Here is a 22,389-nt window from a genome sequence, read left to right as displayed (position 1 = left end):
CATTTCCTCCCTAGAGCAAATTGGTTTATTTCATTTATTCATTCATCCAGCCAATATTTATGGAGCGCTGAGAATACAGGCACTGATGATTCAGTGGTAACCAGACACGGCAGAGAACCTGCTCCCTGGGAGCTTACCCTCAAGTGGGAAAATTCACATTTAAAATATGAATGGAGACTTACGCTTCCAATCAAGATGGAGTAATAAAGACCAGATTTACTCTCCCACCCAACATAACCAAAAAAGAAAAACAGGATAATACACGTAACCATGGTTTTCAAGACACTGGACGGCAGGCAATGAAAGCCTGTGATCCTGAGGGACGGGAAACGAATACAGTGAGCCGCATCATCACCTGACCTGAGACACTGTCCAGGCTGCACAGGGAGGGACAATGTAGGCAGTCCCCAGGGGACCCTGGAGTTCAGGAGACAGAGCTGAGGGTGAGGGGACACTGAGGCAGCCAGCGTTTGCAGGACAGAGTACCAGAGAGGAGAGAGCCGCAGAGAAGCCCAGATACCTGGAGAGGGGCCCCTCTGATATTCATGCGAGTACCTACTGCTAAGAGTGTGGAATCGTGGGAAGGCAGCATCTGAAAGTATTAGAGGGAACCGTGCTCAGCACGCATACAGGGGCCTATTTCCACCCGCTAGACTGGAAAATTTGTAATTCACAGGGCAATGGGAAAATCTTTCCTTAGTACCAGGAAATAGTTTGTCCTAGGCTGAACACTGTTCCAGACCTGCCTAACAAATGACATGAGCAAGACCCACAAAGATCACACTATTTCCAAGTAACTTAACTGCATCCCCAAACAAAGCCACAGAACGTAAGAATACATACATATTCAGCCAGGTAAAATTTATAACGTTTGGCACTCAGTCGAAGATTACAAGGCATGCAAAGATGACTCATAATGAGGACTTGTATCCAGAATTTATAAAGAACTCTCAAAGCTCAAAAATAAGAAAACAAGCAACCCAGCTTTAAAAAGAAAAAAAAAGGCAAGAGATTTGAAAAGACACTTCACCAAGGATTTGTGGATGACAAATAAGCATATGAAAAGACGCACAGCAATAGAAGCCTTAAAAAATGCAAGCTAAAAGCACAGGGAGATACCACCTCACACCTAATAAAACAGTAAAAATGTTAAAGCCAGATCATACCCGGTGATGACAAGAATGCGAAAGACCTGGAACTGGTGGAAACGTGAACTGGGACAGCCATGTTGGGACACAGTTTGGCAGTTTCTCGAACTGTTACACATCCACCTACCATACGGCTCAGCCATCCCACTACTGGATATTTACCTAAGAGAAATGCAAGCATATGTCCGCACAAAGACTAGCACACAAATGTTCGTAACAGCTTTATTTGGAACAGCCGAAAGCTGGAAACAACCCAAACGTCCATCAGTAGGTGAATGGAAAAATCTATCCAATGAACTACTACTCTGATACAGGGAAAAAACAAAAACCAAAAAAGCCCTCTCAATACAGGCTACATTGATGAATCTGAAAATAATTACAGTGAGTGAAATGAGCCTAATTTATAAAAGAGTACATATTACATGATTCCATTTATATTAAATCCTAGGAGATGCATACTTAATGTACAGTGTCTGAGCAAGTAGAGCGTGTGACACTCGATCTCAGGGTTGCGAGTTCAAGCCCCACGTTGGTTATAGAGCTTACTTAAAAATAAAATCTTTAAGATAAATATATTCATGGGCTCTACCTTCTAGAGATTCTGCCAGAACTGTTATTTCGTCTTCAATATTAATTATACTTTGGTGAAAATACTTTAAAACGTTATTTTTAAGATTGTGACAAGGAAACCAACAGGTATCAACATAAGCTCCGTGGAAAAGTGTTGCATACACTAAGAAAAAGGACCAAGTGGAAGTGGATTCTCGTTCTGTAAAGGAAACCAAACCCGCCATAATTCTCGGCAGTGAGGAAAACCACGCAGAGTCAATCACTTGGTGTCTGCCAGTCGCCTCTGCCCTGCACGCTGCTGTGGCTTGCAGCCGCGGAGTCCTCAGGTCCGGACACTTGAACTCTCGAGTTCAGTTGCTCTCCAAGCTCCTCTATCAGCGGCCCAGAGCCTCCAGGAGCCCGGGGGGAGGCGGGTGGCTTTCTCGGACTACCACCACATCTCTCGACGGCTGAGTTTCTGCACACCCCGTCATCAATTAGCAGGTCGCCGCGTTCCTTGAGAAAGGGACCCTGCCAGGAATGCACTGTCTCAGACTCACCACCTGAGAGCTCCCCTTGTTCAGAGTCCGAGCCTTCGGTCTCACGTGAGGTGGTGCTGTCTGACTCCTCCGTGTCCCCTGCCTCAGGAGGGCAGGCAGGTGTCTGCTGCCTGGAAACAGGACGGCCTGCTCTTGATGCAGTGTCTTCCTCCTGGACAAGAAGTGCTGCGGCCTCCAGTTCTTCCAGTTCTAATCCCAGCTGGGCCTTTGTCAGGGACACTTCCTTTAAGGTTTCTGCAAGAGCTGCCAACTTATTGGACCTTGAAAGCCATTTGAAGAAGAAATATTAGGACAATTCATTAATTGGCCTGAGAACGAAACAGCTTCTTTATATAGCTTAAAGAAGTAAGAAAATAAAGATGGGTCCATACTTCACGTGACACACCAAGATAAATCCCAAAACAGATCAGAGAAACGTAAAAGAAAATGAAGTGGTGAGGTATTACAAGGAAATGCAGGAGATTCCCTTTATAACCCTAGGATGAGGAAGCCCTTTCTATCTATGACTTAAAATCCAGAAGCCACAAAAGACTGATAAAGTCAATTTAAAAAAACCTATAGGACAAAAACCAAAAAACAAAACATCATAAACAAAGTCAATAGGCTAATACAAAATTGAGAAAAATACTAGCAACTCATGTCACAAAGCAAGGCCTAATTCCCCTCACACGGTTCTTAAAAATGGACATAACAATTCATCAGAAAAATGGACAAAAGACATAAGCAACAATTCTCACAAAAGGAGATATAAATGCCTCTTAAACGTATGAAAAGATGTTCAACTCCAGTCAAATAAGAGACCCAAACTAAAGTCACAGTGAGATACATTTCTCATTTATCACAATGGCAAACATCCAAACGTGATAACACTCGAGAGGCTTGGGGGAAAGACCCCTCCCCACACCACTGGCGACAAATTAAACAGGTACGGCCCCTGTGGAAAAGGTGGCGATAACTTCCCAACTTGAAAATGTACACACCCTTGGCCGAGCAATACCACATCTGGAAATTAAACGCACATGCTACAGGACAGAGGCCCAGGGTATTCACTGCCATTGTTTTCAATACCCCAAAATGGTAAATAACCAAGTGCCCGCGACCGCAGGACTGGTTAACTACCTTATGGAATATCCATGCAAAGGAAGAGTCTATGGCTGCGTATGGAACAAAGCGCTCTATGGGCTAACCCAGGTTACACTGTGTAACAGCAACAACAAACAGCACACCGTTATGTGGAGGCTACCTTTTATGTTAAACACGGGGAAAGAAATAAAAACACCCTTCTGTTTGCTTGTATACTTATCAATAAACTCTGGAAAGCTGCAGAAAACACTAGCTTATGTGGGGGGGTCTGGTGGGGACTGGAAAGGTAGAGGAGGATGATAAGAGGGAGGCTTTTCACTGCAATTGTTTACTTTTAAACTCTGCAAGCGTAACACCTATTCAAAAATTTTAAGTATACAAAAGAGAAAAAAGCAATACTATAGAGAGCAGCGTGACGTGCTTTTTACTTTTTTTTTTAATGTTTATTAATTTTTAGAAAGCGCACATAGGCGGGGAAGGGGCAGAAAGAAGGGGGACAGAGGATCTGAAGCAGGCTCTGTGCTGACAGTGGAGAGATATGGCACTCAAACTCATGAACTGTGAGATCATGACCTGAGCCCAAGTCGATGTGCAACTGACTGAGCCACCCAGGCACCCCCTTTATATTTTTATCAGAAAATCATGCCATGTTATTTCAGAGGATAATTTTCAATTTGTAACATTACATTATACCAAACTTTTTTTTATTAAACTTAGAGGCATTCATACTTTTCCTTTGTTTTGAAAGAAGCAAAAAAAAGCATACTGCAGGTGTCCAAAACTCATGGCTTTACTCCTCCCTAGAGGAAAATCTGAAGTGACAACTGAAAAGGGCGGCAGTGAGCACGTGAAAATGATCAGCACGCTGACCTTGGCTTCTACGTTTCTCTAACTCCGAAGCTGAAATGAGTGTACAAAACATTTAGTGGCTTTGAGACAAACTGGATGACGGTGAGTTCACAAGATAAATTCACTTGTAAAAGTGTAGACCATCCCATAATATCAAGAAAATGGGGCTTTGTTTCACTGGAGCAGAAGTGACTGGTGGGGCAATGGGAACTAGTGAACAAAGGTGGTGTTTTTCACCTAAGTGCCCAGGTATATCTGAGACCCTTTGATCTCAGAATATTTAGTGTAATAATGACTTTGTGCAGGGATGCTCTGTGCCCCGGCTGCCCTCCATGAGCGCAGTCAGGTCCCAGAAGCCCCACTGCAGTGTCCCAGGGTGGGTGCTGAGGTACTGCTAGGTGAATGGCCAAGGGCAACAGCCATCACTGAGGGCAACTTCCTCTTATGTGAGGAAACCCCTGAGTTTCAGTGCTGGGATTCCCAGAGCTTAGAAAAAGAACGGCGGGTAGGGTAAAGAAGAAAATTAGGATGGGATCAGCTGAAGTCAGCTTATGATTCACCAATGGTCTACAAACTCTGGATGAACTCTCATCACTTTAAGACATCTCTAAAAGCACAGTTATGGAATCACATGGTCGCGATGTAATGTACATCCATGTCCAAGACAGTTGTAGATGACATCCACAAACCATATATGCTGAAACCCTGACTGCCAGTAGTAAAGAATTTGGTCTGAATTAGTGGACCAGTTTGCAATATCTTTGCCCCAAGGCCCTGTCAGCCTAGAAGCTAGTTCATGGCCATCTTTCTCACTGAAGTGGGCCCTCTCTGGGTAGTGATGTGCACCTGTGAGAGGTAAAGAGCAAGGAATCTAGGAAAGAAGACAATGCCTCTTACTAAATTATAATATTAGAAATAAAATTTGGGGGTGCCCGGGTGGCTCAGTCGGTGAGCATCCAACTTCAGCTCAGGTCATGACCTCACGGTTCATGAGTTCAACCCCGCACTGGGCTCCATGCTGACAGCCTGGAACGTGCTTGGGATTCTCTCTCCCTACCTCTCTCTGCTTCTATCTCACTCGCTCAGTCAATGAATCAATCAATCAACTTTAAAAAAATAACAGGGGCACTTGGGTGGCTCAGTCGGTTGAGTGTCTGGCTCTTGATTTCGGCTGAGGTCAGGATCTCACAGTTCATGGGTTTGATCCCCAGAGTCAGGGCTGGCTTTCGATCCTCTTTCCCCCTCTCTGCCCTTTTCCCGCTCACACATTCTCTCTCAAGGATAGACATTAAAAAAAAAAAAAAAAAAAGATTTTAAAATCAAAGCTCTTCCTTCAGTCACCATACATTTCACACTCTGATTAGCCATGACATATACCATCGACAGTATATGAAAGACAATGTTCCACACACATCCCGACACTCGTTCCAAGTGACAACTTCATGGGTCAGTTGCATTTTTGTCCACATTATCGATGACAAAACAGAAGCCTAGAGGGTTAAGAGACCTGCTGCAGTTTCCCCAGCTGAAAGGGGCAGTCAAGACTGGAAAACCATGCTGCAGAGCTCTAGTAGGCTTCCTCCTCCACTACCGGGCCTCCCACAAATTATCCAGGCTCTGAAAAGTCTCCCGTCCTATGACCACATTCTTCCCTTCTCCCCAGGTGAAGCTCAATTCAACATCTTCCAAATGAGCAAGTTCTGACAGGCATAGGCAAAGAAGGCTGCAAACAGTGATCTCTTTAGCTTAGCAGTCTTAAACGAAGTATACATCTAACTAAGCCTTAACTACAGAGGTTTAAAATTGAAGCAAAACATCTGAATTATTTGTGAGGATATGGTGAACTCTCAGGTTGAAACCATCTGGATCTTTGTTATTGTCCACTATCTGTGTCATGTGTAACAGAACAAATTTGGAATTTCAAAGTCCCTCACCCCTAATCCTGGCTCTTTTCAGACACAGTGTAACCCCACACACTGTGAGACTATAAAGGATCTACTCTAAGAGGCAGGAAAGTGGCCCAGATGAGCCATATGACCCCCAACAGGACTTGTGCCTGTTACCAGGTGATGTGAATTTTTACCCTTCAGTTTGTTTCTCACTTTAAGTACTGCATTCATTTAAAGTGACCCATTTATATAAAATATGTAAAAAATGAATCCTATGTTCATTTTTGCTTCTTCACAGTGCTGACCCATCTCTGTTTCTTATTAATCCCACTTTTACTACCTCAAGCTGGCTACTTTCCTAAATTAATACTAAAGTTCTGAGAGAAACCTTAAGTTTATAGAGGAAGCATTCTGAATTCTCCACTTAAAGAATGCGAGAATAAAAAGGAATTAAAAATTTCAAAACATCATTGACGGAGAATGTGACCCAACAGTCCAAAGAATTAAAGTTGGGTTTGTTTCTATTAAATTATTTTATGCAGATAACTTAGCAATCACTGTTTACAATAAAAGAAACTATCTGTTTAAAGAAAAAAAAATAAGGCCGAGAAAGAGTAGCCTTTTTGTTCTTTCAACCACGGGTAAAATTAGAGTTGGTTCTAAATCTGCCACTCTTATATTCTAGAACCTAACTCTGCAACGGCGCTTTCCATTTCAGAGAGCACCTCATTTAATGTAGTTAGTGGTTTTTCACCGTCACAGTCAAAACAGACCAGCTAGTTCATGTCAGAAAGCTTTGCCGAGTGACATTATTATTAGTTAACCAGAATGCTTACAAAAACCAGGTACATTCTGATCCAAGCAATGAATATACTGAGTTACCAGTTGTACTTACGGTACACATTTTATATTGAAATGAAGAGCGCCTACTTATTAAGAATGTATTTATTAAGGAATGAAGAGATTCATTATTTAAGAGCCATGACAACTGGATAATGGTAATGCCATATTTTAACACAACTATACTCAAAATAGGTTTTCCTTAGACAGTTTTTGGAAATGTAATCCTACCACGTAGCTTTTTAAAAAGCTTTCATTCTGTTTGTATATGTGAAATAATCTCCTATTTGGAGGATTTTTTTTTTAATTAAAAATGCTCTCTGACAAGTTGTAGCAAATACAACTACGATCAGTGACTAATAGTAACAGCTGGAAGTACACGCCTTGACCATCGCTAGGCTAATACACAACTTCCTCAATTATTTTATATTTTGGTGAATGAGTTAAAAGAAGTGGGGGAGGGATCCAAGGCTTTATGAAATAGCCAAAACAAAGTCCAAAAAGGGCTCTAAAGTGAAGGGAAAATGATGTATAAATAGAAAGCATACATCCTGTTTCTTGTTGTAGAGTTTTGTTTCCAACTATCAATCAGCTTTTCACCACTTCCTGCAATAGCTGATCTACTATAAATCTCGTAGTAACTGACTAGGTTTCATTTCCTCTGCCAAAAGCCACTAACCTGTCAGGCGTGACATACTGACACTAGAGCCAGCAACTGATAACGTAAGACAGGACGCCAGTGAGGCAATGCAACAAACATTTCATATGGGATGACAGGACACAATGACTTGGCCTTTTAATTTCAAAGGACACATACACACCAGGCTCTGTGTGGGAACAAATAGTACATCAACTATCTTTTTAAAGGGTACACTGATAATAATGGCATATGATCATAACTCCTCCCTATTGAAAAGTACCAGTTCCAAACTTCAAAATCCCCTGCCCGAAACACAGTGATGTAGCCTGATAAAAAAGATAGTACATTAGCTTTAAGTAGAAGTTGCTAATGACAGTCTTTTGTCTTGACTTGAAAAACACACACCAATTGATGCACAGATGATCACACAATTATATGCCATCATACCATACTACTGAAAACCGCCTCCAGCTCCATCATTAACAGAAATGATCTCTTTAAATAAGAAGCTACTAATTTAATACAGAAAATACTACAAGTTATTTAACCCATATTGAGTTTGGGCCAGTGAAATCAGTTTTCACCCTATTTCTGACTTCATGTACCACCACTGTGGGCTTGGGCTATGCATATTAACATATGCACCCGAATAGTTTCCTGAATTATAATAATGCCATAATAATGCCACCGAATAATTTCCTGAAAACTCCCTGCACTGGCTTCCTAGCGCTGCCATACAAAACTACCACAAACTGGTGGCTAAAACAACAGAGATTCCTTCTTTTACAGTTCTAGAGGCTACAAGTCCTCAATCTAGGTGTTGACAGAGCTGGTCCCTTCTGAGGCTGAGGGAGAACCGGTCCCATGCCTCGCTCTTCACTTCTCCTGTTGCTGGTAATCCTGGGCGTTCCTTGGCCTATAGACCCATCATTCCAAATTCGGTCTCTGTCATCACACAGCACTCTCTGCATGTGTCTGTTTCTTCACAAGCTGTCTTCCCTATGTCAGTGTCTCTGGCTCTTCCCCTCTCCTTACAAGGATATCAGTCATACTGGCTTAAGGGACCACCCTACTCCAGCATGACCTCATCTTAACAATCAATTACATATGCAGCAACCCAATTTCCAGATAAAGTCACATTCTCAGGTTCTGGGAATTCTGAGGGGACACTCTCCAACATACTGTGCTCCTTAGAGCTGAAACAGACAGTGGAGATGCTCATTAATGGAAGATAAATTAAAACCAAAAAAGGTCACTCAAGGTAAAGCAACATAAAAAGCCAAAATTTAATAGTAAATAGTAATTTTTAAAAAGTTAAGATTTCACCTTCAAACAAAATTACAAACTACACAAACAAGTTCATAAAATGTTTAATCATTTAATATGTAGGTTAAAACTATGACTATGTACCATTTCTCTAAATGAACAAAGAATGAACCAGATATTAACTGTATTTACATCTGTTCTAACAAAATTCTATCATGGCACTATATGATATTCATCACTTTAGGTCAGTCTTCTAGGACGAATCAGAGAACAGATAACCATCGAAGCATCATCCATTTTCTCAAGGGTCTTTCAATCATGTGACACTCAAATGATTCCTTTGGTATTTAAAGATTTGTCACTAATGCCATTATTATTATAGAGTTTTCTTCTGCAAGTAACTATTATTATTATTTTTTAATGTTTATTTATTTTTGAGAGAGAGAGAGAGCAAAGTGGTGGCGGGGCAGAGAGAGAGGGAGACACAGAATCTGAAGCAGGCTCCAGGCTCTGAGCTGTCAGCACAGAGCCCAATGCGAGGCTCGAAGTCATGAACCACGAGATCGTGACCTGAACTGAAGTTGGGACACTTACCTGACTGAGCCACCCAGGGGCCCCCTCCTGCACTTAACTAATCCCACACTTCAAAGCATCAGTGTCCGTGGTTGTGTGGCTCAAGCACAGCTCCTTTAATCACTTTCACTGCCTTTGTGAAGTCCTTGATCTTTCACACAATGTGCAATTTATTTGTACCAAACACTACCAACAATCAGCAAGAGGTCAAATGACAAAAAGCCTGGCTGGATGGGTGGGGAGGAAGCTAGAAAGGAAATGATATGCTACAGTGGGACTAAATTTATTAAGTGATTTGGTCATTAGGGAATATTTCCGTGTTTTGACTATCATCACTTCTCTTTAACTCTGGAAGTCAGAAACTCAAATAATGAATATTCAGAAATAGGGACCCCCTGCATGACATACATACGCAGCTGCACACACACACAGACACACACACACAGACACACACACACACACACACACACACACACACATTTTTAGACCTGAGGTAAAAAAAATAAATAAATTGCTATAGTAATCCCACATACTGAAGACTATGCCTCAGGTAGGGTAAATGAAGGATGAAGGTTTATCCAAATCCAGAGATCCAGAAAGGCTATCATTCGCCTCATCACTGATATCCATCTAAGAAGTGGAAGGGTGAAGGTGATAAACAGATTAACAAAGATACAAAGTTCATAAAGAACTGTTCAAAAGAAGTGGACTCAACTCCTCCTTGAAACTATTTTGCATTTATTTATGTCAGACCGAATCAGATTAGCAGAGATAGAAATGTGAGTCCCATAAATTTGCCACATTTCCCTCTACTCCCCCACATCTCAGCAGAAATGCTTTTGCTGAAATGTGCTCAACTGTAATCCTCCAAAACTGGGTGTTCAGGGTCAATTTCAAAACCAGCCCCATGAAACTCTTGGAACTGTCAAACTCAGAGGGCTCCCTTTCCCTGCTGGCTGTTAGGGAAGTCAAATCTGTGACCCGCCTGGTGTAATGGAATGTACCCAGAGCTCCTCCTGCCTTCCTTTTCATTCTGTTGCTTTTGTTTTCTTACCTTTAATTAATGCCATGTTGTTTTACACACACACACACACACACACACACACACGCTTTAAATAATTTCTGGTAGAAGGCAAAGAAAAAAAATTAGTCATTTGAGTGAAATAAAATAGCTGGTTAAGTAAAAAATACACAAAAACAAAACAAACAACAACAAAAAACCCACTTTTGTTGGACAGAAAAGGATATGGGGAAATGAGGATTATGGGTTCCAGCCTGAGACAGATATATTTTCTTCTCAAAATGATTCCACGAAGCACGACATTTTGGGTATTTCAGACTTGAACCATTTTGACAATATTTCTACATTTCATCTATGCGAAAAGGGCAGATGGTGCTGTTTAATAACAGAGGCACAGTATTTTGACCTCTTCTTAAATGTTCAGATGAAATGGCTGCTTGGATTCCATTAAACCAAGTGGAGGTCAATCAAAAAGATGGAGAAGGCATTACTATGAAGGTGGTGTCAGAAGAAAGGTGTTATAGGTGGAAATGTGTCCCCCACAAAGGTATGTTGAAGTCCTAAACCCCCAGAACCTGTCAATATGACCTCAGTTGGAAACAGGATCTTTCCAGATATAATCAAGTCAAGAGGGTGTCACACTGGGTTCGGGCAGGCCCTCAACCCAATGACTCCAAAGGGATTGCTGCCCTGATAATAATACCATGTGAAGATAAAGAGATGCAGAGAAGGCCATGTGACAACAGTGACAGAGACTGGAGCGACGTATGTACAAGTCAGGGTATGTCAAGGCTTGTTCACTACCACCAGAAGGAAGACAGAGGCATGGAACAGATTTTCCCCTCAACCCTCCAGAAGGAACCAGCCCTGTGGAGGACACCTTGGTGTTGGACTTCTGGCCTTCAGAACTTTCAGAGACTAACTTTCTGTTGTTGTAAGTCATGCAGTCCGTGGTCATCTGTTACACTGGTCCTCGGGAACTAACAAAGAGGGGTATATAAAGATCAAGATTTTTAGAGCTGAACACAAATTAGAAAGAAGCTCATACAAGTTCCTGGTTTGACAGATGACAGAGTGGAACCACCAAAAATATCAACAGCAGCAGGGCACAGAAAAGTTGCCTTCATTGATAAAATACAGAGAATGGAACGGTCTGTTTCGATTCCTGTCTGAATCTCAACACCTTGGTTCTACAATTCTGTGCTATCATCATGATGTTTCCCTGTGTAAAAACCTGCAACAGCTTCCCCCAAATAGGATAATATCCAAACTCCCCACTGAGGACAAAGTCCCAGGGATGTGGCCCCTGGGTGCTGCCTGCCTGCCTCTCAACGAGGTCACCTGCCATACGTGTCCAAGTCACTGTGCGCCATTCACCACCCTCTCTCCATCCTGAGGACACACTAATGCTGCATTGTGCCTCAAGGCCCCTGCACTTGTGCACCCCCCCATCTGGAACATTCTTCCCCTAAGTCTTCCCATGCTGGGTCTTACTCATTCAATATCAGCTAAAATACCACCTCAGTCTTATAAAAGCAGTGCTTCCAGATCTATTTTATGTCCTGGAACACAAAGAAAGTGGTATTTGCCTGCCATGGTACTGGGCCTGCACCCTACTTGCCATCCTGAAGGTGAGGGGCCAATGTTCTCACTCCCCTGACACCCATTTGTGGTGCCATGGACTACCAGCCGGTATACCCTGCCCTTCGCCCTCCAACTTCTCATATGCAGACCTCCTATTAGGAACTTGGTGGGACAGGGCAGTTTTGAGGTCTACACAAGTGGAAGTTCTGGCTGAATTTTTCAAATATGTCCTTTTTGTCTCCACCTTCCCTCTTGAAAGCAGAATGAAAATGGCTGCTTCCAAATTTCCTGGCATCCTCTGAAAAAGAGGGTTAAGTGATTTAATGTGTTTATTTCTTTGAGCGCTTGCTCCAAATGCTAAAATTTTCCTTGGTTACAAAATATAAAGTTAGTGCACTATGTTGCTTTCACAATACTAAGACGGGAAAATACTTACGTGCTGGTATGTTTACCACATGCACAGGCTGAAGCCTGCAGCTCTCCAGATTAGGACAGGCGTCAAAAACTTTGAAAATTCGAACTATTTATCCACTCACTGGTATGATACACAGTGGAACGTCTTCTGAAACACACATTGCATTGGCACGAAGCACATAATCCTGAGCCATTCTATGGTTTCTTAATGACAATCCTCTGCTACGAAACGAATGACAGTGGTACACTGCTCGCTGGTTTGGCTTTTCCAGAATTACTAATTGTCTGACGTATCACATAAGCTTTGCCTCTCGCCACTCACTATGAACCACGGTTAATACGCTAAGGGAAGTTTGGAACCTTTGCTTTCCTAGTGAGAAAACAGGAACGACATGACAGAACTGTGTCCTCCTGAGGACAGACAGCTCCTCACAAGGGGCAGTGACAGTGCTAAGTGGCCACCTCCGGGGCTGGCCCGCCATACCTTCCTCTGCTCTTACACAAATCACTCCGTGCCATGCCCACCCGTACAGTTCACTAGTATAACAAGGGCAGCTGGTTGACCTGTCTCCCTCTGTGGGGAAGCAGGACCTAGAGCCGCAGCATTCGGCCCCCTCCTAAATGGAGATCCACTACGTCTGTTCCTTGTTGCACCCGGAAGACCACCCTGGAAGGGAAGGGGTCCTGCTGGCACGTCTTAGAACTGGTCAGCAAAGGTGAAGAGGAGAGTGCTCTGAAAATATGCCACATATAATTTAGTCAGCACTTGGACTCCCTGGTCTCCCTACTTCGCACTCCACACACAGCTACGTTACTACGCTACTGGCTTTGCACCTTCTTCAGATTTAACGCTCTCGTTGTGCCAGATTTTCTTTTTTTAAGTGCCCCAAAGAGACCTTTAAGATTGGTGTTGGGTTGCAACATTTACAAAAATAACGCTGAAGGAACGAAGCCACACACACACAAGAGTACGGATTGTATTATTTCACTTGTACAATGTTTGAAAATGGGCAAAACCAAGAGATGGTGAGAGAAGTCAGGACAGTGGTTACAGGGTGGGGGCTGGGGAATGACAGTGCACTAAGGGGCTTCTGGGAAACCTCTCAGGCACAATTCCTGATTTGGGTGGCACTACACCACACCAGAATTCATTCTTAGTCTACTTATCATCTGTGCGCACTTCGACAAAAATTAGCTTAAAACAACCATCACAATAAGAAACACGAGTCCTGGAAAAGAAGTCACAGGCTTTGGACAATCTGCTCTGGAAAAGGGGATGGAGTGTTGGAGAGGAGGAATGTGTCCATTTGAGGGGACAGGATCATGGAGCTGGCTCCGGTTTCCTCTGGCAAACTGGGCAGGACCTCTAATACAACACTCCTCACTGCAAACTTCTTTTTAAAAGGCATGGCATGTTCTACCAAATACAAAGAGAATCTCAAAATGTGCCTAGAGAAAGACCCATTAGTCATCTCTTTCAATGTGTGTACGAGACACAGAAAGTTGTTCTGTGCAAAGTACACAGCTCACCGCCATGGAGGTTATTTATTCCCCTGGTGTCGGTGAAAACCTGTCTGTGGGGGCATTTCAAATGATATTTTTAAAGGTATTTGCCCCCTAGTCCCCTGGACATTTGATCTACAGACCAACCCTAGTACTTTCTGAAATATAAAATAATAATTTCTATTAATTTTCCTTCTGGTACTGCTTCTAAGCCTCTGAAACGGCATCCTATCTATCAAAAACCTAAAGATGAGCCACCAAAAGTCTTTATACCAGTTGTATGAATATTTTACTTGAAGTGAGAGATTTTATCTAATTTGTATATTACAGAATAAAGCTTACTTTCATACAATAGTTTTTTTTTTTTTTTAATGGGCATTAAAGATTTAGAAGACTACGTTCTGTATGAACAATCCCAATTATAATTTATACAGCAACAAGAAAAAAACTTCCCCCGGGGGGGGGGGGGGGGGCGGAAAACAACAAGACCAAGTTTTGAGATGCTTCATTTATTATGATGATGATTAGGGAACTGAACAAGGACACATTTTTTTTGCTGAGGGGTTTTTGCCTCAATGCTGACATTTATTTTTTTGCCACATGAGGATGTTCACCAACACATTTCTCTGTGAAATAATAGAATTGGATATTATAATCAGACTTTTCTTATCTTTTTTTTTTTTTAATATTTAGCTTTGTCAGAGAAAGAGAAAGAGTGCAGGTGTGCAAGTGGGGGAGGGGCAGAGAGGACAGATGATCCAAAGCAGGCTCTGTGCTGACAGCAGCAAGGCTTATGCAGGGCTTGAACCCACGAACTGAGAGATCATGACTTGATCTGAAGTTGGATGCTCGACTGAGCCAGCCAGGTGCACCTATGGTCAGACTTTTCAAATCAATTCCGAAATTCAAGAGATTTCTTTTTTGTTTTTAATTTTTTAATGTTTATTTTTGAGAGAGAGACAAAGACAGTGTGAGCAGGGGAGGGGCAGAGAGAGGATGAGACACAGAATCCGAAGCAGGCTCCAGGCTATGAGCTGTCAGCTCAGAGCCCGACATAGGGTTTGAATTCATGAGCCATGAGATCATGACCTGAGCTGAAGTCGGACACTTAACCGACTGAGCCACCCAGCTGCCCCTTTTTAATTTTTTTTCATATTCATTTATTTTGGAGAGAGAGAGCACAAGATGGGGAGGGGAAGAGAGCCGGGGAGACACAGAATCTGAAGCAGGCTCCAGGCTCCAAGTTGTCAGCACAGAGCCTGACGTGGGGCTCGAACTCTCGAACCATGAGATCATGACCTGAGAAGGAGTCAGTTGCTTAATCCACTAAGCCACCCAGGTGCCCCAAGGGAGTTCGTTTTCTAATAAACTCCACTCATGTGTAGATTAACACTCAAAGTAAATATTTCTTATACTGATGATAAAGTCTCTAGAGGAATCCACTCCTTCCCTTCCCTTTCCTTATTTAAGCTACCTCTTCACAAAAAAGAACTATTTAGCACTCTTCAGACTAACCCTAGGGCTTTACTTTATATTACCTGCTGTCTCCTCAGGAGTTATGCCACAGAGTACATCACTCAATTCTACTCTCATCAGCCAGAGACTAACCATTTATGCCTCTGGCTAATCTGTTTCTAAATAAATTGTCAATTTCCTCCAATAAAATTTCTATAGAAAATCTCTAAATTCTACTACAGGTCAACAGTGCCTTATCTGAAACCCTTGGACCTGTAGGAATTTCCATTTGTTTGTTTTGCATTTCCGAAAGGTAATCCTGGATATGTACTACTATACCATCTATGACCGAACACCCCCAGCAACAACCTGTAATCAAATATACTAATATTTTTCTGCAGCAAAATGTACAGCTAGTCTCTCCAAATGGAATAAGGAAAGATTATAAATAGCCTCATGTCAGGTGAGTTCAGGTCAGTCAGGTTTTGCTGCCAATTGCCCTGAAGATACTTGTGCTTTCAAAATTTTCTGGGTTTCAGAATTGCACACAAGGGGTTGAGCACTAGAACCAGAAGCTAGTAGACTGAGCTGCCACTTTTCAGCTCAAGTGCCCAGGTCCAAGATCAGCCTTTTGACAAATATTCACCGAGCACCTGCTATCTGCCAGGTTTGGTGTATATAATGGTGAAGACAAAACACAGTCTCCTATTTGCAGATCAGATCATCTCAGTCTGTGGAAGGCAAGAAACAAGCCATTAGAGCATGGTGAAGTAAGTTTATGAGAATGATTAACACAAGTTACCCAGCGAATGTCTAGCTCAGGGGCTTTGAGAGTCTTGGACACAGAGGAGACAGTCTCCTCCTACAGAGAGTTCTATGCAAAAACCATTCTGTATTTTTAAAGGGAGGCAAGGAATCCACCCAAATCCTAATTCTGCCCAGGTTGACTACTTCAATGCTTTTCTTGAAATTTCAACTATAAGGGGCGCCTGGGTGGCTCAGTCAATTGAGCATCTGACTGTTGATCTCAGCTCAGGTCATGATCTCATGGTTACTGAGTTTGAACCCGACATTGGGCTCTATGCTGAAAGTATGGAGTAGGCTTGGGATTCTGTCTCCCTCTCTCTCTGCCCCTCCCCCCCACTTGCTTTCTCTCTCCCAAAATAAACTTAAATAAATTTTTTAAGAAATTTTAAATATTAAATTCTTTGAGGAAACATATATTCTTTTCTGTCTCTTGTGTGCTAATCCCTATATCAGTGTTTAGTCTATAATGTATAGTAGATTCTCATTATTTGCAGATTCCATATTTGTGAATTCGCCTACTTGCTAAATTTTATTTGTAACTTCAAAGTCAACACTCCTTAGCACTTCTATGGTCATTCACGGACATGCACAGAGGGATGAAAATTTCAGTTACAAATCAACGCATTTCCAGACTTCTTGTTTTAGCTCTCATACTGTGAAAAACATGTCATTTTCGTGGTCTAGATAGTGCCACATTGGGCTTTTTGTTGATAATTTCGCTCTTTAAAATGGCACTCACACTTAGTGTCAAATTACTTTCTAGTATTCTTAAGTGCTTGAAGGTTATAATGTGTCTTATGAAAGAAAATAGTTGTGTTAGATAAGCTTTGTCCAGGCTTAAGTTCCCAAGCTTTTGCCATGAGGTTCACTGCTAATGAATCAACAATACATATTAATACGGTGCCTTTAAACATAAACACACATAAAACAAGGATACCTATTGAGTGACTGATGAAAACGTAACCAGGGGCTCATAGGAAACTAACCCTGTATTTCCCCTAGGAGCAATGATTGAATTTGCTAAGTCAGGGTTTGCAGAAACTTAATGGAACATAACTGCTATGAATAATAAGAACTGACCGTAATTCGGTCCTGGCCGTGACACCAAAGAGGAAGGACAGCCACTTTAGGGTGGAATGGTAAAGGGAAGGGACAATAGCAGAAAAGGTCTCCTACAAAAGGGGTGGTAATCCACAATGAAACATTTTTAAGGCCTATGAGAGCAGTCCAAGTGAGAAAAGTGGGAAGGGTTCGGTGACACGGGAACCAGAGGATCACAGCACAAGAACAATAGCACCGTTAGGTCCACAGCTACATCCCTGGACCACAGGACAGACTGACAACATTCCACAAGAACTAAATACGTATGACCCTGGAACAACACGACTTTCAACTGCACAGACCCACTGACATGCAGATTCTTATCAATACATATAGTACAGTGCTGTCAGGGTATTTTCTTTTACAGTTTTCTAAGTAACACGGCCTTTTTTTTTTTTTTTTCTAGCTTACTTTATTGTAAGAATACAGTATGTAATACATGCAACACAAAATATGTGTCAGTTGCTTATATTATCAGTAAGGCTTCTGGCCAATAGTAGGCTGTTAGTAGTTAAGTTCGGGCAGAGTCAAAAGTTATATGCAGATTTTTGGCTACATAGAGACAGAGACAGGGACTGGGGAGGGGGAGAGGTTTGGCAGCCCTACCCCCCAATGTTGTTCAAAGGTCAACTGTATCTTGGAAAGGGCAGGAAAGAGAGGTGCACATAAGAACATCTACTTACAAGGGACCTTGACTATCAGACCCAAAAGCTGAAATGTCCATAGTTTTGAACGCTCCTTTTGCCTCTCATTAAATCTTCCAGGACACTAATTTTTTTAAAGGTACAGTGAGCCTTCAGAGTGAGTCAGGTGCTGTCAGCTTCTCTGTACCATAAAAACTGACTTGTAACTTTGACCCAGGTCCCTAGAGGGCCATTTTGATCCATGGCTTAGCCCATACACACACCCCCTCCGGGGTATAACCACCTCTCAGAGGCAGGGAATCAATGTAAAAGTCTGCTAAGACTTGGAGTATTCAATGACTGCCTTTAGAAGGCACACATTCTGACAGGTGTGATGTGGTATCTCATTGTGGTTTTGATTTGTATTTCCCTGATGCTGAGTAACGTTGAGCAGTTTTTCATGTGTCGGTTGGCCATCTGGATGTCTTCTTTGGAGAGGTGTCTATTCATGTCTTTTGCCCATTTCTTCACTGGGTTATTTGTTTTTTGGGTGTTGAGTTTGATAAGTTCTTTATAGGTTTTGGATACTAACCCTTTATCTGCTATGGCACTTGCAAATATCTTCTCCCATTCTGTCAGTTGCCTTTTAGTTTTGCTGATGGTTTCTTTCGCCGTGCAGAAGCTTTTTATTTGGAGGAGGTCCCAATAGTTCATTTTTGCTTTTGTTTCCCTTGCCTCCAGAGACGTGTTGAGTAAGAAGTTGCTGCGGCCGAAGTCAAAGAGGTTTTTGCCTGCTTTCTCCTCGAGGATTTTGATGGCTTCCTGTCTTACATTTAGGACTTTCATCCATTTTCAGGTTATTTTTGTGTATAGTGTAAGAAAGGGGTCCAGGTTCATTTTTCTGCATGTCGCTGTCCAGTTTTCCCAGCACCATCTCTATTCTTTTCCATTGACCTGAGTGTCTGTTTTTGTGCCAGGACCATACTGTCTTGATGATTACAGCTTTGTAATACAGCTTGAAGTCCGGGATTGTGATGCCTCTACTTTGGTTTTCGTTTTCAAGATTGCTTTGGCTATGTGGGGTCTTTTCTGGTTCCACACGAATTATAGGATTGTTTGTTCTAGCTCTATGAAGAATGCTGGTGTTATTTTGACAGGGACTGCAAAGTAGCCCTATTCTAAAGGTCCTTTTGGCTCAAGAGTCACCAACTTGGCCTCTCTTGATCTGAGGCTCATTCTCAGAAACGTTCTCTCTCCGTCTGCTCTTTTCATTTATTCATTCAGCACTCAAACTCCTAACGTACCCAAGCAATGAACAAAACAGACAAGAATCATTGTGCTCATGGAGCTTCTACTTTTTCATAGGAAAAGACAGACAATAAACACAGAGCAAGTAAAATATAGAATGCGCCAGACGGTATAAGTGCTGTGGAAAAAAAAAAACAGCTAAAAAGGTGGCCCGGGAAGGCTACGGGTGGGGAGTGTTCAATTTTCAGGAGTGCTTCAAGAAGGCCTCACTGACTGAAAGGTGATGAAAGGGACCAATATATTTGAATAGCCTGAACTGTGGAACCTAGCTTTATTCTTGATTTTTACCTCTCTCATTTCTTCCTGGCTGACCTCTCTAGTCTATTAAGCTTACTCACACCTACCCCCTCTCCTAGCATTGACAGCCACCCGGCTACTTGTAATCTCCAGATCATGTTGCCATGCCTCTGTTACTTCTTCTAGTACCTTTTATTCACCTGGTCCTGAGACCCACCCTACAGTGTCCCAAGTTCAGGGGAAACAGCAACAGGTTACCTTGTTCCTAAAAAGGAAGACCCAGAAGCTTAGCAAAAAAAAAAAACAATTGTGGCCAAGTCAGAATTCTATATTACTTCGTACTACAAATATAAACTAGATAGAACTATGTGAGGGCCCCAAAATGTATCATTCTACAACGAACTTATCTCATGTAAAAAACTGGAGATGATGCCATAGGAAGGCCTCATGCTCAGCCACCAGGACAGCAAGGAGTACAGATTTCAGCCTATCCAAGCCCCTGTTACGGGTGGCAGGGATGACATTGAGGGCACAATTCTCCTTTAAGAACCAAGCATGTCACTTTGTTGAAGTCTACACCATCTCAGATCAGAAGATATCTGAGAGATAACCAAGTCCAGGGTTGTCCGGTACAGCGTTACATAATGACAGAGAAGTTCTCTATGGTGTCTAGCAAGGTGGCCACTAGTTACATGTGGCTACTGAGAACTTGAAATGTTACCAATGTGACTGAGGAACTGAATCTTAAATCTTATTTAAATGACTACATTAAAAGAGCCTCATGTGGCTCTGCATACAAAATTGGACCACACCAATCTAATTGTCTTTGATAAAGATGAGGCCTAGACATAGCTAAGGCCACAGGACTAACCACAACCTTGAGTACTAATATTCCACACCGGCATCAGACTGGAGGGTTTTCCAAAGGCTTTCATATGCATGAGCCTGTCGGATCCTCTCCTTGGCCACATGAGCTAAACAGGTCTGTACACCTGTCCATGCTTCATCGGTGCTCAGAAGCAAACATGTGCCTAATGGCAAAGGGTTAATCCCAAGGACGGCCAGAGCTGCTGATGTGCAGACCCACTAGGTCCTGGCTCACAGTGCGGTAGTAATACCATGTGGGTAATTAGAGGTCATTTACTACATGAAACAAGATTCTTGAAGAGGGTACTTGCCAGGAAAACCACTGGAGAATCTTTCCTATGTCATGGGATTCAATCCTTGACAAAACATGTATGCAGATTAAGTCTCCCGGAGTAGTTTTATCTGGACGGGAACTGTAATGTGTTCCATATTTTAAGGTGGTAACCACGATTCTCAAAAATTAGGACTCAACTAGTCTGTTGGCCAGCTCCTTACAATAATCCCCTGTTCGCTTTATCATCAAGACATAGAAGCAAAAAGTCTTCTATAATTAGAACTGAAGAGTTGCCAAAGTGTCCCAATCAGACCCAAATTACTACCTACAAAAATTACTGATGGCTAAAAATAAGAATGAAAAAGTGGCTCAAAGATATTATTTGACTAAATATAGGGCTACACAGTACAACTTAAACCACCAGTCAGATGGTTGTTAGAACCAAACCTGTTGGCTGAACAGCATTTCATGTTCCTACACGAACTGGTTGCAGAAGCCTAATTATGGTTTGATTCAAATGATGTTATCAAACGCTTCCCGCATGGGGTGAGAGGCAGAAATGCTCTCTCCTTTCATTCCTTGTCAGGGCATCTGTGCTGGTGGTTTTTCTTGGAGCCACCTCGTTCCACAGAGACAAATCCAGCCCCTGCGATGAGCGGTTGACAAAAAAGCAGGGGCTGCTGTCGGCGGGAGCACCGGAGCTGGGCTTTGATCCCAGCTGCGGTTCCCACCTGCTCAAAAAAGGCAGCCACAGCGCTACAGCTTTTCATTCCCCTGCTCAAAAACACAAGAAATCAGCAGAGATGAGCTGACAGGGAAAACATTACACAAATCGCTGACCCTGCTGCAGGCGGCGAAGGGCTGCCTCTGCTTGGCTTTGATTTTCCAGAGCTGGAGCCCGAGGGGAGAGACAGTTTGACTTTCTTCTTTCCTAGTGCTCCCGACGGCAAGGTGCATTCAGACGGAGCCCGGAGGAATACCAAGTGCAGAAGAAAGGCGAGTAAATAAATAAACAAAACAAGAACACAGGCTGAACAGTGGAGAGGGGAAACAGCAGCAGCCAAGAAGAAAGATCATATTCCTGGTTAAAAGCAAATCGGTGTTACAGGTTTTCGTGAAGCCACACAGAGGCCCGAGCTTTAGCTGTGATTTCCGTCGTGCTACTGTCCTGCTGAGGGAGGCAATGAAGTACGTACATGCCACAAACCTAACTTACGCATTCCTATTGTTTAGTGTGTGTCTGAAGAAGAAACCGACAGAGTAGCTCTCCACCTGCGGGAGAGGTGCTGGGAACAGCAGTTCCTGACCAGCTTTTGCCCTGACAAGCACACAGACCACTCTCTCCTTTATAAGCAGCCTATTTGCTGCTTACTGGTCATCCACATTTTGCCTTAAAAACAGGGTTCAACATGAACCATACAGCCCACTGGTGTGTGCGTCATCAGTCTGTTTTCTCTGTTTTCTCCTAAGCGTTCGAGAGGCCTGCTGCAGCTTCTGAGATGGATTCCACTATAACGTGGTCACTGCTGTCACACAGGTGCCACAGTTATCGAGTGCCTGGGATTTGCTGGGCATTTCACTAGCCCCAGCGGTAAAGTGGTACACAAGCAAAGCATGGCTCCTGCTTGCATGGAGCTTACAGTCTGGCAGGAAGAAAGTACAGGAACTTCTGATCCGGTATCAGACCCCTTGTCCACTCGGCCAAGGCCACCAATTGTGCTGCTCTCACCGGCCGTGCAGATGGAGTCTAGCGGAGGGGGCGGGGGTCTGTGCCACAGCAGACAGCGCCAGTCCCGCA

At 42.8% G+C, this 22,389-nt stretch overlaps 1 protein-coding gene across 1 annotated transcript in view; it reads right to left on the bottom strand.

Annotated features, from left to right (window-relative positions):
* Positions 1–1,354: 1,354 nt before the first annotated feature.
* SHQ1 (SHQ1, H/ACA ribonucleoprotein assembly factor) overlaps positions 1,355–22,389 on the bottom strand; it is a 99,661-nt gene continuing 78,626 nt past the window's right edge. Inside the window, exon 11 of the mRNA XM_040492158.1 lies at positions 1,355–2,517. Within this exon, the coding sequence (XP_040348092.1) occupies positions 1,974–2,517 (544 nt within the window). The 3' untranslated portion in view covers positions 1,355–1,973. The remainder of the gene's footprint in view (positions 2,518–22,389) is intronic.

This window comes from Herpailurus yagouaroundi, unplaced genomic scaffold, assembly GCF_014898765.1.
Source record: "Herpailurus yagouaroundi ecotype Mexico unplaced genomic scaffold, PumYag 183, whole genome shotgun sequence".
Lineage (NCBI taxonomy): Eukaryota > Metazoa > Chordata > Mammalia > Carnivora > Felidae > Herpailurus > Herpailurus yagouaroundi.
Note: the sequence above shows the minus strand (reverse complement) of the source record. Positions and strands in the feature narration are given on the sequence as shown.